This window comes from Solea solea, chromosome 7 (genome assembly GCF_958295425.1).
Source record: "Solea solea chromosome 7, fSolSol10.1, whole genome shotgun sequence".
NCBI lineage: Eukaryota > Metazoa > Chordata > Actinopteri > Pleuronectiformes > Soleidae > Solea > Solea solea.
In genome coordinates, this window is record NC_081140.1 from 30,574,287 (window position 1) to 30,586,583 (window position 12,297).

General features: G+C 46.3%; 1 protein-coding gene across 2 annotated transcripts in view; it reads left to right on the forward strand.

Annotated features, from left to right (window-relative positions):
• epha4l (eph receptor A4, like) overlaps positions 1–12,297 on the forward strand; it is a 57,155-nt gene that overhangs the window by 11,508 nt on the left and 33,350 nt on the right. For both annotated transcript variants that reach the window (XM_058633581.1, XM_058633580.1), the window contains exon 4: positions 12,141–12,296. In XM_058633581.1, the coding sequence (XP_058489564.1) occupies positions 12,141–12,296 (156 nt within the window). The remainder of the gene's footprint in view (positions 1–12,140; position 12,297) is intronic.

The following is a 12,297-nucleotide window of genomic DNA, read 5'->3' on the forward strand; positions in this document are numbered from 1 at the left end:
CTTCTCTTCTCCTCTCTTCTCTCTTCTCTCTCCTCTCTCCTCTCCTCTCTTCTCTCTCCTCTCCCTCATCTTTTTGAAAAGCATCCTCACTTTGATGCCCGTGATGGGAAGAGGGAGCGATTAAAGCAGTCAGCATGCAAATTAGCATGTCAAAAGGCCCTGAATCAATACCCAGCTCTCTACCAACACAATCCTACAGTCCTTTCACCCCCACTCTCCCCTCTCCCTCCATCCCTCCCTGCTGTTCCCCCATTCCTGCGGCTGTTTCCCTTCTTCTCCCTCCACTTCCCCCACTTTGCATGCTCTTTCCCTGTAGCTCCTCTCTCTCTCTCTGTCTCTCTCTGTCTCTCTCTCTTTCTTTCACTCACTTTAAAATAAAAAAACAACCTCTGCTTTAGCTGACAGAGAGAGAGAGAGAGAGAGAGAGGAGGCTGAGGTTTGTAAAGAGAGATGGACGGATGTAAAGGCAGAGAAAGACGGAGAGGCAGAGAGAAGTGGATAGCGATCAAGTGGGCATGGGTGGACTGGTTTTCATAGAGAGAGAGAGAGAGAGAGAGAGTGTTGTGAAAGAGAACACGAGGGCCTCTGCCACCTTTTCTGTGCTGAAAGAGAGGCCAAGACGAGTGGAGGAGATGGAGACGAGGGAGGCGAGGGAGACGAGGGAGACGAGGGAGGTAGAGAGAGAAAAGCAGACAAAAACAAACCAGGGAGGGAGGGAGGTGAGGTGGAGGAGATTCAGTTCCAGTCTGGCAACCAGGCTTTTTTCTACACTTCATCCATCGCTTCACTATTTCAGAGAAATCCCTTTGATCAGTGGCTAATGTGTTGCTGATCACAACAGCTGTGTGTGTGTGTGTGTGTGTGTGTGTGTGTGTTACCTCTTAAGGACCTTTTCTGGCATAAACACTGACCTTGTCAGGACCACATGGAAATCAAAACCAGGTCCTAATGAGGCAGGACCTGATCTCTGAGGAGCTGGTTATGTTTAGGGCTAAGACGTGTGTGATGTGTGGTGAGGTTAAGGTGTGATGGGTTGGAGTCACTGCATGTATCATAAACTTCTATTAACGTTCCGATCTGGCTGTGTGATCTCGCAGCAGCTCTCCCTCATCCTCTGACAATGGGAGGCTGATTGCAAACACCTTGGAAATCCTTTATCTGTCCCTCAGTCCTTGTATCATAAGCTCTCAGTCTTTCCTCGCCCCCTTTTGTCGTCGCGTGTTCTCTCGGTGGCTGCAGAGTTCAGCGGCCGAATCAAATGCTGCACTGTCACAATCAGTTATGAGAGAAAAAGCCTGGCAGTGAAAGCTCTGGAAAGTGATTGGCCCAGAGACCAGATGCAGTGTCCATTTGAATGAGCTGTGTGATGCCTTTTTAATCACAGAGGTGGAGGATGTGTCACACTCACAGAGACGCACGTACAAATGAAGGTTATTCTAACCAAACACGTGAAGTGTTGAGAGAAAGCAGCAGAAAAGTCAAGTATGGAGAGTTTTAACTTAGTAAACCAACAAGTTTATTTGAAAACAGCTGTTGTGTTCATAAAGAGTTGTGCATATACAGTATAAGAGTACAATGGTGCACTTACACATGTGTTGTCATGGGTGCTGCTGATGGAAAACTCTTTAGTTTCTGGGTCAAATTCTTATCAATTGTGCAACAACAGCAGAGTTTTATCTCCCAACATCCAAACATCCAACAGTGAAGGCTCACATTCCTCTTTCACACCAACATTAGCAAGTGTTTGTGAGGTTTTGTGTCATATCTAATAATATATATAATACTAAGTTAAGTCACTCATGCACTTCCTGTTTTATTTGGATGCAAATGATGTGTGTAACCATGTGACGGTGGTCATCCAGGTGAGGCCAACCAACGATAACGAGAAGCGAGAAAACTGTCGAAATGTGGTCCAGGTCGTCGATAACCACAAGCTCATATTTGACCCAAAGGAGGAGGACACATCATGTTTTGGGTCTCAACGAGTACAAAAACACTCATCAGGATCAGAATCAGAATCAGGATCAGGATCAGGATCAGGATCAGAATCAGAATCAGGATCAGGATCAGGATCAGGATCAGAATCAGGATCAGAATCAGAATCAGGATCAGAATCAGAATCAGAATCAGGACCAGGATCAGGATCAGTATCAGAATCAGAATCAGGATCAGGAGGATCAAACAAATCTCAACATGAGTAAACTAAACCAGGGAAACTTGCTATGAAACAACTTGACGACGTCACTCATGGACCAAACAACAGGAACTGGCGACATGACGGTGAAGACCAGGACTATATAAGCAGGAAGTAACAGGTGAAAGCAATAAGGGGCGGGGCAGACAATCACAGGGGAGGGGAGGAAGTCAAAGGTGAATACAAAATAAAACAGGAAGTGCATGAGTGACTAAACCTAACAAACTTGACGTGATATGACCTTTGGTTTGCTTTAGTTTTCCTCTGATGAGTAAGTTTTGAGGTCATGAAGTGTCTGCTAAATGACATGTAAATGACATGTAAATGACATGTAATGTAATGAAGTGTGTGTGACACACAACAGAAAACCACACAAATCAAAGAGTCAATGGCATCAGCATTTTCATGTCAATGTTTACATTGTCTCTGTAGAGCTGATGAGAATCAGTGTCTATTGCTGAGTCATGTATCTGACATGCCTGATGTGTGGCAGTGTTTATTCTGAGTTCTTTCTGCCAAATTAAATCAGCTTCACCTACATTTGACACACTGAACCTTTAAGGCTTTTGTGGAGGCTTGTTTGACCATATTTTTATTTGTTTGCGTTTTAAAGAGGAAGCTTACTATGCAAATGAGGGAACATCATTCACCAAGGTGCTTTTTATAACTGTATATTTTTACTTTAGCAGAGAAAAACGCTCCTGAAGCTAAGTGACTGATGACTGTAGCTTCATGTATTAAGTAGCAGACATGAGCATGTTATTGATCTTCTCAGCAAGAAACATATCAAAATATCCTTCATTTGACACCTCCTCACTCCTCACTCCTCACTCCTCACTCCTCGCTCGTTGCTCCTCTTCTTAGTTCCAGCACGGAGACTTTGAGATCAGGTGGCCGATGCCTCGCTGCGACCACGTGTGTTTGTGCACTGACGAGCAAACTACACGAGTATCAAACTGCACCGTCAGGCTGACCGCTCCGCAGGAGAGCCCGAGTGTGATCTGGGGATGTGGAGGTCTCTCAGCAGCAGCAGCAGCAGCAGCAGCAGCAGCAGCAGCAGCAGCAGCAGCAGCAGCAGCAGCAGCAGCAGCAGCAGCGGGGGAATCCGAAGCCGCTGATCTCCAGCCAAAGGCAGAGGTGTGTCCATGCTAGGCTAGTCTCAGGGATTAGAGACCTTGATCCTTCCTGATCCGCAGTGAGCTGTCAAATACTGCTGGAAGAGGAGCGAGGGAGGCAGAAGAAAAAGAAAGGCTCAGGAGAAAGACAGAGGCAGAGTCATGGATGTGTGGCACAGGGAGGGTCCTGATAAATGGATATGAGTGTATATTTCAGTTATCAGACGAGCCTTTTTTTCAGCGGCTAAAATCAGAACGCTCCACGTCCACGTCCACGTCCACGTCCACATCCACATCCACGTCCACGTGTTCACGTGAACCTCATTGATAAAATCTCACAGGATAAAAACCTGAACGACCACTTAAATGTCAGAAGAATCATGAGTAGACGTGAGATAGATCATCTCAGTCTTCAGCATCAGATAATAAACCATAAAGATCAAACTCTGTGTGAGTAAGAACATTACTGTTATCACTGATGCTCACACACACACACAGCAGCTCCCACAGTCCACTCTGTGTGTGTGTGTGTGTGTGTGTGTGTGCGTGGTCCCGTCATCACTGCGTCACTGTGTGTGTGTCTGTCCTCACATCAAAGCTAACAGTTAAAATGTTACACATTAGCAGAGGAACCCTGTCTGAGCGGCAGCCATTAACCCCCGCGCTCCTTTTACACAGCCCGTGTTACCCCCCCCCCCCCCCCCCCCCCCATGTAAGACCAGGTTCAACTAGCCCTTGGGTAAGAGAGGGAGACTGACTAACTTTGGAACACACACACACACACTCACTTACACACACACACACACACACACACACACACTCACTCACACACACACACACACACACACACACACACACACACACACACACACACACACTCACACACACATGGTGCAGAGGGAGCGGACACAGGGTTTCACTTCGAGGTGACGGACAGAGAGCGGAGCGAGGCCTGAGTGACACCGGCAAAGGTCAAAGGTCAAAGCGGTGACAGCCACAGTGGAGACCAGTGGACCGTCACTGCACTGACATGTGCTGTTGAAGAGTTAGTGACCCAGAAGAGTTTTTATGTACCCTGCATTAACACACGCACACACACACACACACGCACACGCACGCACACGCACGCACACGCACACGCAGCATATAACCACATTTAAACACACACACACACACAGTGCAGAGGCACAGTTTTCTCATGGACACACACACACACACACACACAATGGAAGGTGTTTTTTGAGGCCCCAGACAGGCTGTCGTCTGGGAGCTACAAGCAGATTACCTAAACAAACAACCTAAAAATACCTTCCTTTTCACCCGTAAGACGACCCTCTCCTCCCCCTCCCTCCCCCTCCCTCCCCCTCCCTCCCTCCACGTGAAAAAATCCCCACAGGGCTGATGTTAAACTTGCCCCTGAGAGCACACTGACTGTGGTGATGATGTCATAATGATCATAAATCTTTATTTATCTGACACCAATGTGATGTAGTGTATTTAGTGTTTGGATGAAAAATCTTGAAACACAGTTATAATAAAACATGATGGGTGTGTTTCCGCCTTGTTTTTAAATCAAGATATTTTGTATCACAAAAATGAACCAAAGTAACCAGTGGTTGTTAAAATATAATTCAAAAATCGCTTTTAAAAGTGCAATTATTCTTATAATTAAAATAAGTTGACAGAAGTCTGCATGTGAGTGGATTTGTGTTGTGTTTGTGCGGCAGCGCGACACGTGGTTTGCACTTGTTTACTGAAGTGCACGAGGCCCCATGGAGACGGCCTCCCTATCGCTTCCTCTTCCTCTTCCTCTTCTCCTTCTCCTATTCTTAGTGTGTGTTTGTGTGTGTTCTCCTCACACATCCTCCCTTTTCCTGCCTCATTCTCCTCAGCTCACGGCGGCTCAGCGGCTCGCCCGATTGTTTTGTGTCCCCTCGCACAACAGCATTAGCACACTCACCCTCCCAGCAGCAGCAGCAGCAGCAGCAGCAGCAGCAGCAGCAGCAGCAGCAGCAGCAGCTCTCCACTTCTTTTATTCCATAATTGAATTGAAATGAGAGTGTGTTCATCATAAACAATGTGAGGAAAGCTGCATACACTGCCTACACACACACATCCAGCATGAGCCTTGAACCTCTGGAGACTTTGGGGAAACTGGACCACAACAACACCTTTACCGAGTGTGTTTACCTGTGTGTGTGTGTGTGTGTGTGTGTGTGTGTGTAGTCCCGAGGGCGTGTGAAGGGCTTTGTGTGCAGGTGTGCGCAGGTCTGTGTACATACTGTACATCTCTGTCTTGTTTGCCTTGAATGATGGTCTGTTACCCGCCTGCTGTGTGTGAATCTCAGGTCACAAAAGGTCCGAGATGGTTTGGCGCCATGCCCGGCGTTGGGTGGGTGGTACCATCCCTTTGTGGCTCTGGCATGGGCACAAAAGTGGAATGTGAGTGGCTCTTACTCAGTGTAGCCAAGTCAAACAAAGATGGACCTGTTTGTTTCTCTGGGCTCAATTATGTCCCCTCCAATTGTTGCTTTAACTCTCCTTACATTCACCTTCAGTACCCCGGGTCTCAAGTGTCCTTTGTCCATTCTGAAGTAGTTGGGTGGAATACTTTAGATGGTGGCGATATAACCATTGTTCCAATATTGTTTCTTAAAGCCCGGCTAGAGAAATGATGGGGGAAGTTAAGCCTACGTGTAAAGACCGTGGTCTGCAGGAAGTCCTCCGAACAATATTTCTTTATTTTTTTACAGTTATGCAATCCAAACCATAACAATACAGGTGGCACCACCAACAATGTCTTTATATTTGAACAGGAACAGGTTTGTCCTGTACATTACAAAAACATTGTTAGTGTGGTCACACGAGGACACAAGTGGAACCAGCTTTTAGCCACAAACGGCTCATCTGATGGAATATACGCCCGCGTAACGCTGTGATACCTCACGTTCAGATCGTGTTTTACAAATGGAAACTAAAGTTTCGTGAAGCATTCATTCATTCATTTAGCTCAGCTGCTGGTCACTGCTGCTGCTGCTGCTGTTTGGTAAGTTTATGTCACTTTGGTAAAGTCACAGATCAACACATCTGATGATGTAAAATAACAGTCAAATTCCAGTCAGAACAGCAGCCTTTCATTTAGTGGTTAAAATCTGTGTTACCGTGTGTCCCTGCCACTATTATATAATCACACTTATTAACACTAATATAATATTAACATAAACCCCAACGTTGACTTAAAACCTTTAAAGGTGCTTCAATGTAAAATAGCGCGTGCATGTTTGCACAATGTAGACATGACTGTGGTTTAAAATGAGCAGAAAGAAAGAGTTTCATTATTCCTTTGTTACTGATTATAATCATTGGCTGTTGTGATGTTGCACACGTTTGCTCGTCTGGTTGTTTGGCCGGCGTCGTCGGTACAGACATGTTAATGAGGCCATGCAGCGTCCTGGGTGGCTCCTGTGTGATGGATGGATGCTGCTGGACGTACAGTTATAAATCACCCAGCGTTTGAATGACGCTCTGCTGGCTCTGCAGTGATTGTCAGTGTTATTAAAACCATTTGCCTCCCTGGTCTTTTGTTCTTGCCCTTCATTAGGGCTGAACCCAGGTTTCACTGCCCGACGTTTTTTGGGTTTAGCATTTTAAAGGACGGCACAGGAGTGGGACCTTTCCCCTCTCTCCAGGTCAAGGTCAAGACGTGTGTGGAGTGTACGTCATCAATCATGGCGATGGGTTTCGGTGGCCGTGTGTCCCTCATCCATCACGCTGAAGGGTTTCGCCGGCCGTGTGTCTGCGTGTCGCCGTCAGGGCCGGAGGTAATTAATAACCCACGGTGACAGAATGAATGAGTTAACCTGCTCCACTCTCCTGCTGCTCTAGTGACAGATGTTAATGGTCAGCAGCTAGTTATCCCTGTTAATATGGAAGGGACTCAGGTGTATTGATTTGTTTGGTCTTTCATCGTCTCCATGTCTGTTTTAGGGACGGACAGGTGGACAGTTGGACAGTTGGACAGTTGGCTAGCAGTGCAGTTAGCAAACTGCAAAGGCTGCAATTGAATTGTTCTGTTGTATAAACTGTTAGATTCTTTAATATAGCATCCTTGCATTAGAGTATAGTTGTTAATATTCTGACAGAGTCTCATGTGGTAATGTGTTCTATAATCTATAACACAGTAAATATTGACCTGAAGTTTGATTTACAAAGTTAAATTCCAATTTAACATCCAATCCCAGCGAAGGCCAAGCAATATATGGAGATTATATCCTTATTATGACATGAGACAAGATACAGTCTTAGATTTTGGAATGATAAGTTTCCTGCTTTTAAACACTGATGCATTGATAATCATCATATTCATCATATGAAACACACACAGTATTATACACTGAATATTGGTTCTGTGGGAGGAACTTGGACTACCTGGAAAAAACCCACTCACACATCCTGGAACTCTGGTTCCAAATCTGTGACCTACTTGTGAGGCAACAACGCTAGCCGCTTATCCACTGTGTACGGAGGAAACTTTGTCAGAATAATTGCAATTAGATATTTAAGCTAATTCATAGCATATATTAAATTATATTCATATTTAATACAGTGTTAGCACATCCACAGTGAACATGAAGCGCTGGTGAAATGACTGTCACTTCCAGCAGGAGTCTGACCTGAGCCACTCACAGAAAGGCAAAGTGAATGGAGATGCAGGAATGAGAGAGAGAGAGAGACTCTCCTTGCCCTCGGGTCGTGAAAGTCGATCGCTGCATTTGTTGAAAGAGCAGCTTTGTGAGGAAGCCTCTGTGACTGCTCTTCTGAAGTGCGCTCCCTGTCTGTTCTGACTAAAACAAGAGTGAGCGACTTTTCATCACCCAAGGAAGATAAAGGAGAGAGAAAACGCTGTAGTTTGATGTTAATTCTCTCCTTTTTGATTACAAGAGAAGCGATTGTTATTGTGTGCTGGGTGTTTGATTCCTGGGCTTTTTGGGATGCTTATTGTGAGGCTCTCATGCTCTCATGCTCTCATGCTCTCATGCTCTCATGCTTCCAGTCCCCAGTGTGTTGGATACTTTTGTTGTGCCGGTTGCAGAATAGCTCCACTATCAGGCTTGTGATGCGGGTCACTCGAGGTGGGCAGCAGTGGGAGGGTGTGTGGGTAGATGTGTGAGGAGCATCTACCCTGGTGTAGGTTGTTACCACAGAGGGAAGCTGGCTTTGCGTTGGCTCCCGTGTGGGCAGCTATCACCATTAGCTAATGTGTGCTCCGTGGATGAAGCTGCGTCGATGGTGCAGTCGAGAACACAAGTTCCCGATTTCCCCTCCCCTCATGCGGTGAAACCAATTCAGCCAGCAAAATCCCCACATGGACAAAACTACTCATTAACTCCCCCAAACCTCCCCCTCCACCCTTGTTGCCCCCTTTTCTCCAAACGTGCTTTAGCTTAGAGACAAACAGGGCTGTGGACAGGGCGGGGGAAAGACTGACAAAAGGGAAGAGAGGGACTAAAGCCAGAGACGAGGATTGAATAAGTGAAAGAGCTGCCAGGGGAGAAAAGGGGAAGAATGCGATGTCCCAGTCTGTGAGGATTCCATTTTTTCGCCCTTCCAGAATAGAACAGTAAGTCACCAGTCTCTTTGTTTGCCTTTGATCTCTCAGCACCTGACAAACCCGTCTCTGTCTGAAAGAAGGCCTGCAGAGAGAGCGCTCAGGAGAGTGAGACACGGAGATAGAGGCCGAAGCAACCAGTCAAAATAATATCTGACGGTGTGGAAAAACCAGGTTAGGCTTTTAAGAGGACGTATAAGAGGATATGAGGAGCTCAGCGGCCACAAAAACCAAATACACATGTGGTCACGTGTGTGTGTGTGTGTGTGTGTGTGGGTTTGCCACGGCTAACCCGGACAGTGATAAATCCAGAACGTCTTAAGGGAGATTCCTCTGTAAAGCCACCGTCTTTTGGACCACCCACTACTGCGGTCTCTTCTCTCACCCTGACACACACACACACACACACACACACACACACACACGCACACACACACACACACACACACACGTTCTGCTAATAAAAAGTGAATTCTCCAGATTGACTTGAATATCGGCCTCTTTTCATCCCCCTGACTCTTCCTCTCCGTGGATCAGCGACCGCCGTAAACAAGCGCTCATATGTTGACATCACAGTTTTCAAACAGAATGTTTGAAATGTTTAAAAACCACAGATTAAGACGCCAAAAGCCTGTCACTGGCAAACAAATGTGAATTTGTAGTTCTGCAAAGAATTGTGGCACAGCCGGTGGGGAGTGTGAGGTCAGCCTGGGACAGCTTAATAATTGACAGAGGGGAAAAACTCATCAGGCGTGCACAGTTTGAGGTAAGACGCACTTAGACTGTGTCTTTTTAAAGGAACCCGAAAGCTGTGAAGCATGGGACTCAATTAAGTCTCCCTGCAGCTTTTAGGAAGGGGCGTCTTGTTCTCAAACAGCTGGTTGACCCCTCGCTCAACTCTGGACACTTTCCTGGTCAGCGCACATGTACAAACCCCCTCACAGCAACTTTTAGGTTTTGTCACCTGAAGCGGTCACAACCCCTTAAACAATACCCACAAATCCCAGTGTCCTTCTGTCTGCAGTGATGGGATTGGGCGTTTAGAGATTGTTTTAAAAGATAAAGCCACGACACAAAGCACCTCCCGACTAATCTCCTCACTCTTTTTCTCTTGCAACTGTGGAGGAAAGAAACGGCGGGTTTCACACCCCCCTGCAGGCTTCCATCAAAGAGGCCCTTAGCTCAGCGTTAGCGAGTGAAGCGGCAGAGATTTAGCCGTGATTGAGTGATTTGAGCGGGACCAGAAAGGCTCAGCAGGTCGCAGCTAGTCCGGCCCGGTTAACGCCAGGGCTACGCTAATCCCGCTGCTTCAGAGGAGCTCTGACTTTATTACAAGTCCATGTGACGGACTTCCCAGTATTGTGAGGGTTTGTGGATTCTGTGACGTGTTGCATGGTTGGAGGAGCGACTTTGATTTCGAGTGCGTGGACATGTTTGAGTTTATGTGACCGTTCTTTTGTACGTAGCATCCTCTGATGAATTTATGACGATGTCCTTAAAGTCCATGCTTCAAATGCACATTGAGATCTGAACTGTGTGTGTGAGTCTGTGAGGAACTCCAGTTCTTTGGTAAGACACTGTCAGGGCCTTGCATTCATGTGCTCACCCTTGTCCCTCATCTTAACCATAACCACTTAATGCCTTCTCCAAATCTTAACTCAACCTCAATTTGCATCTTAATTACAACCTTAACCAAAGACTCAGAACTGAGGTTCTGCCCAATTAGGACCAGGTTTTGGTCCCCTACTGAAAAAGCCAGTGTTTTATACCAGAAAGGGTCCTAAAGAGGAGACACACCCACATACACACACACATACTGCCTTCTCTACCAAACCTAAACCTCCGAACCTCCAGCCTGGATTCCATTTGCTGTGCACTGCCCCTCACACATCAGCTTCATCGATTGACAGCTTATTTGGTCCAATCAGTGTTGTGGGTGTGCACCACACCTCTCAGAGAACTGTTCTTTTGTCCTGCTCCTCTGGTTCAGTGCTCAGGGGGTGAAATATAAACCTGTTAGGCTTCTACGGCAGTTACAGGAATGGATGGATGGACGCAGCGGAGAAGCTCCTTGAAAGAGGAGCCCTCCTATCAAACTGTCACTCACAGGGAAGGCGGGCACTGTCACCCAAAGGTTTCACTTAGGTTACCATTTCAGACTGAAGTGTGTGTGTGTGTGTGTGTTCTTGTATGGGTACCTTTGTGAAGACCAAAAAATGGGTATTATATATAAAAATGGGTAAAATTTGGTATTTTGCTGATTTTGTAAAGTGAGGACATTTTGGCTGGTCACCCCTTCAAAGGGCTTTTTGAGGGTTAAGATTTGGTTTAAGGGTTAGACATTTAGTTGTGATAGATAAGGTAAGGGTTAAGGAGTGTCCTCACTAAGAATACTGCGTAAACGTGTGTGTTTAAGAGTAAAGTGTGGTGCCACTGGTTTATGGAATGGCAGCAGCTCTGGTTTCACTCGGGCTCCAGGTGTCGCCAGTATAACCGCACTGGTCGACTTTGTGAGAAAGACAATCTCAAGTTATTTGATCTTGTGTTTTTGTCAGAGGATCTCGAGCTCTGTTGTTGTGTTCTGTGTGATAACACAACACAGGTTTGTGAGGAACGGGGTGAAAGTGTTGAAGAAGGAAAACAGAGACAAAGGAATGGAGGAAGAGCTGTGGAGAGACCAAGTCGCCTCAGGGTAACATATTGTTTTCTTGCTGCTAATTTGTGGAAAATGGGCGCGATGACAGGAATCAGTCTACCCCGGCACTCTCTGAAGTCAAGTGCAAAGACAGGGCATTATTCCTTCATTACACCACACTTTTAACTTTATTTCTTATTCTTCTTGTGGATCTAACCTACAGAATAAGCACGACTCACTGCAGCGCTGCAGACCGAGGGTTTTACTCCCTTTCATTGTGTTCACTGGATTATTTACTTTGTCTATGATGAATGACAACAGAGGGGCATCTTGTTTTACCGCATGTGTGGAATTAAACACCTGTTTGTCTTGATTTATCTTGATTTATCTTCGTTTATCTCTGTGATGTGTCAACATGACACGCCCTTGCTTTTTCTGCGAGGCTTGTGTGGTGTCTGAGCTTTGGTCGTGTGAAAACGCTAAAACAGAATTCTACACATGCCAAACGTTCAGTATTGAATGTGACAGCACTATTTTAATGTCTCCTCTAACCTCACCTCCTTTCCTCTGTGTCCTTTCCTCCTCCAGCCTGTAAGATTGGATACTTCCGGGCTCTGGCCAGTGACGGCTCGTGCTCCAAGTGTCCGCTCCACAGTTACTCCGTGAGAGAAGGATCCACCTCCTGTGTTTGCGACAAGGGATACTTCCGCTCGGAGACGGACCCGGCATCCATGCCCTGCACCCG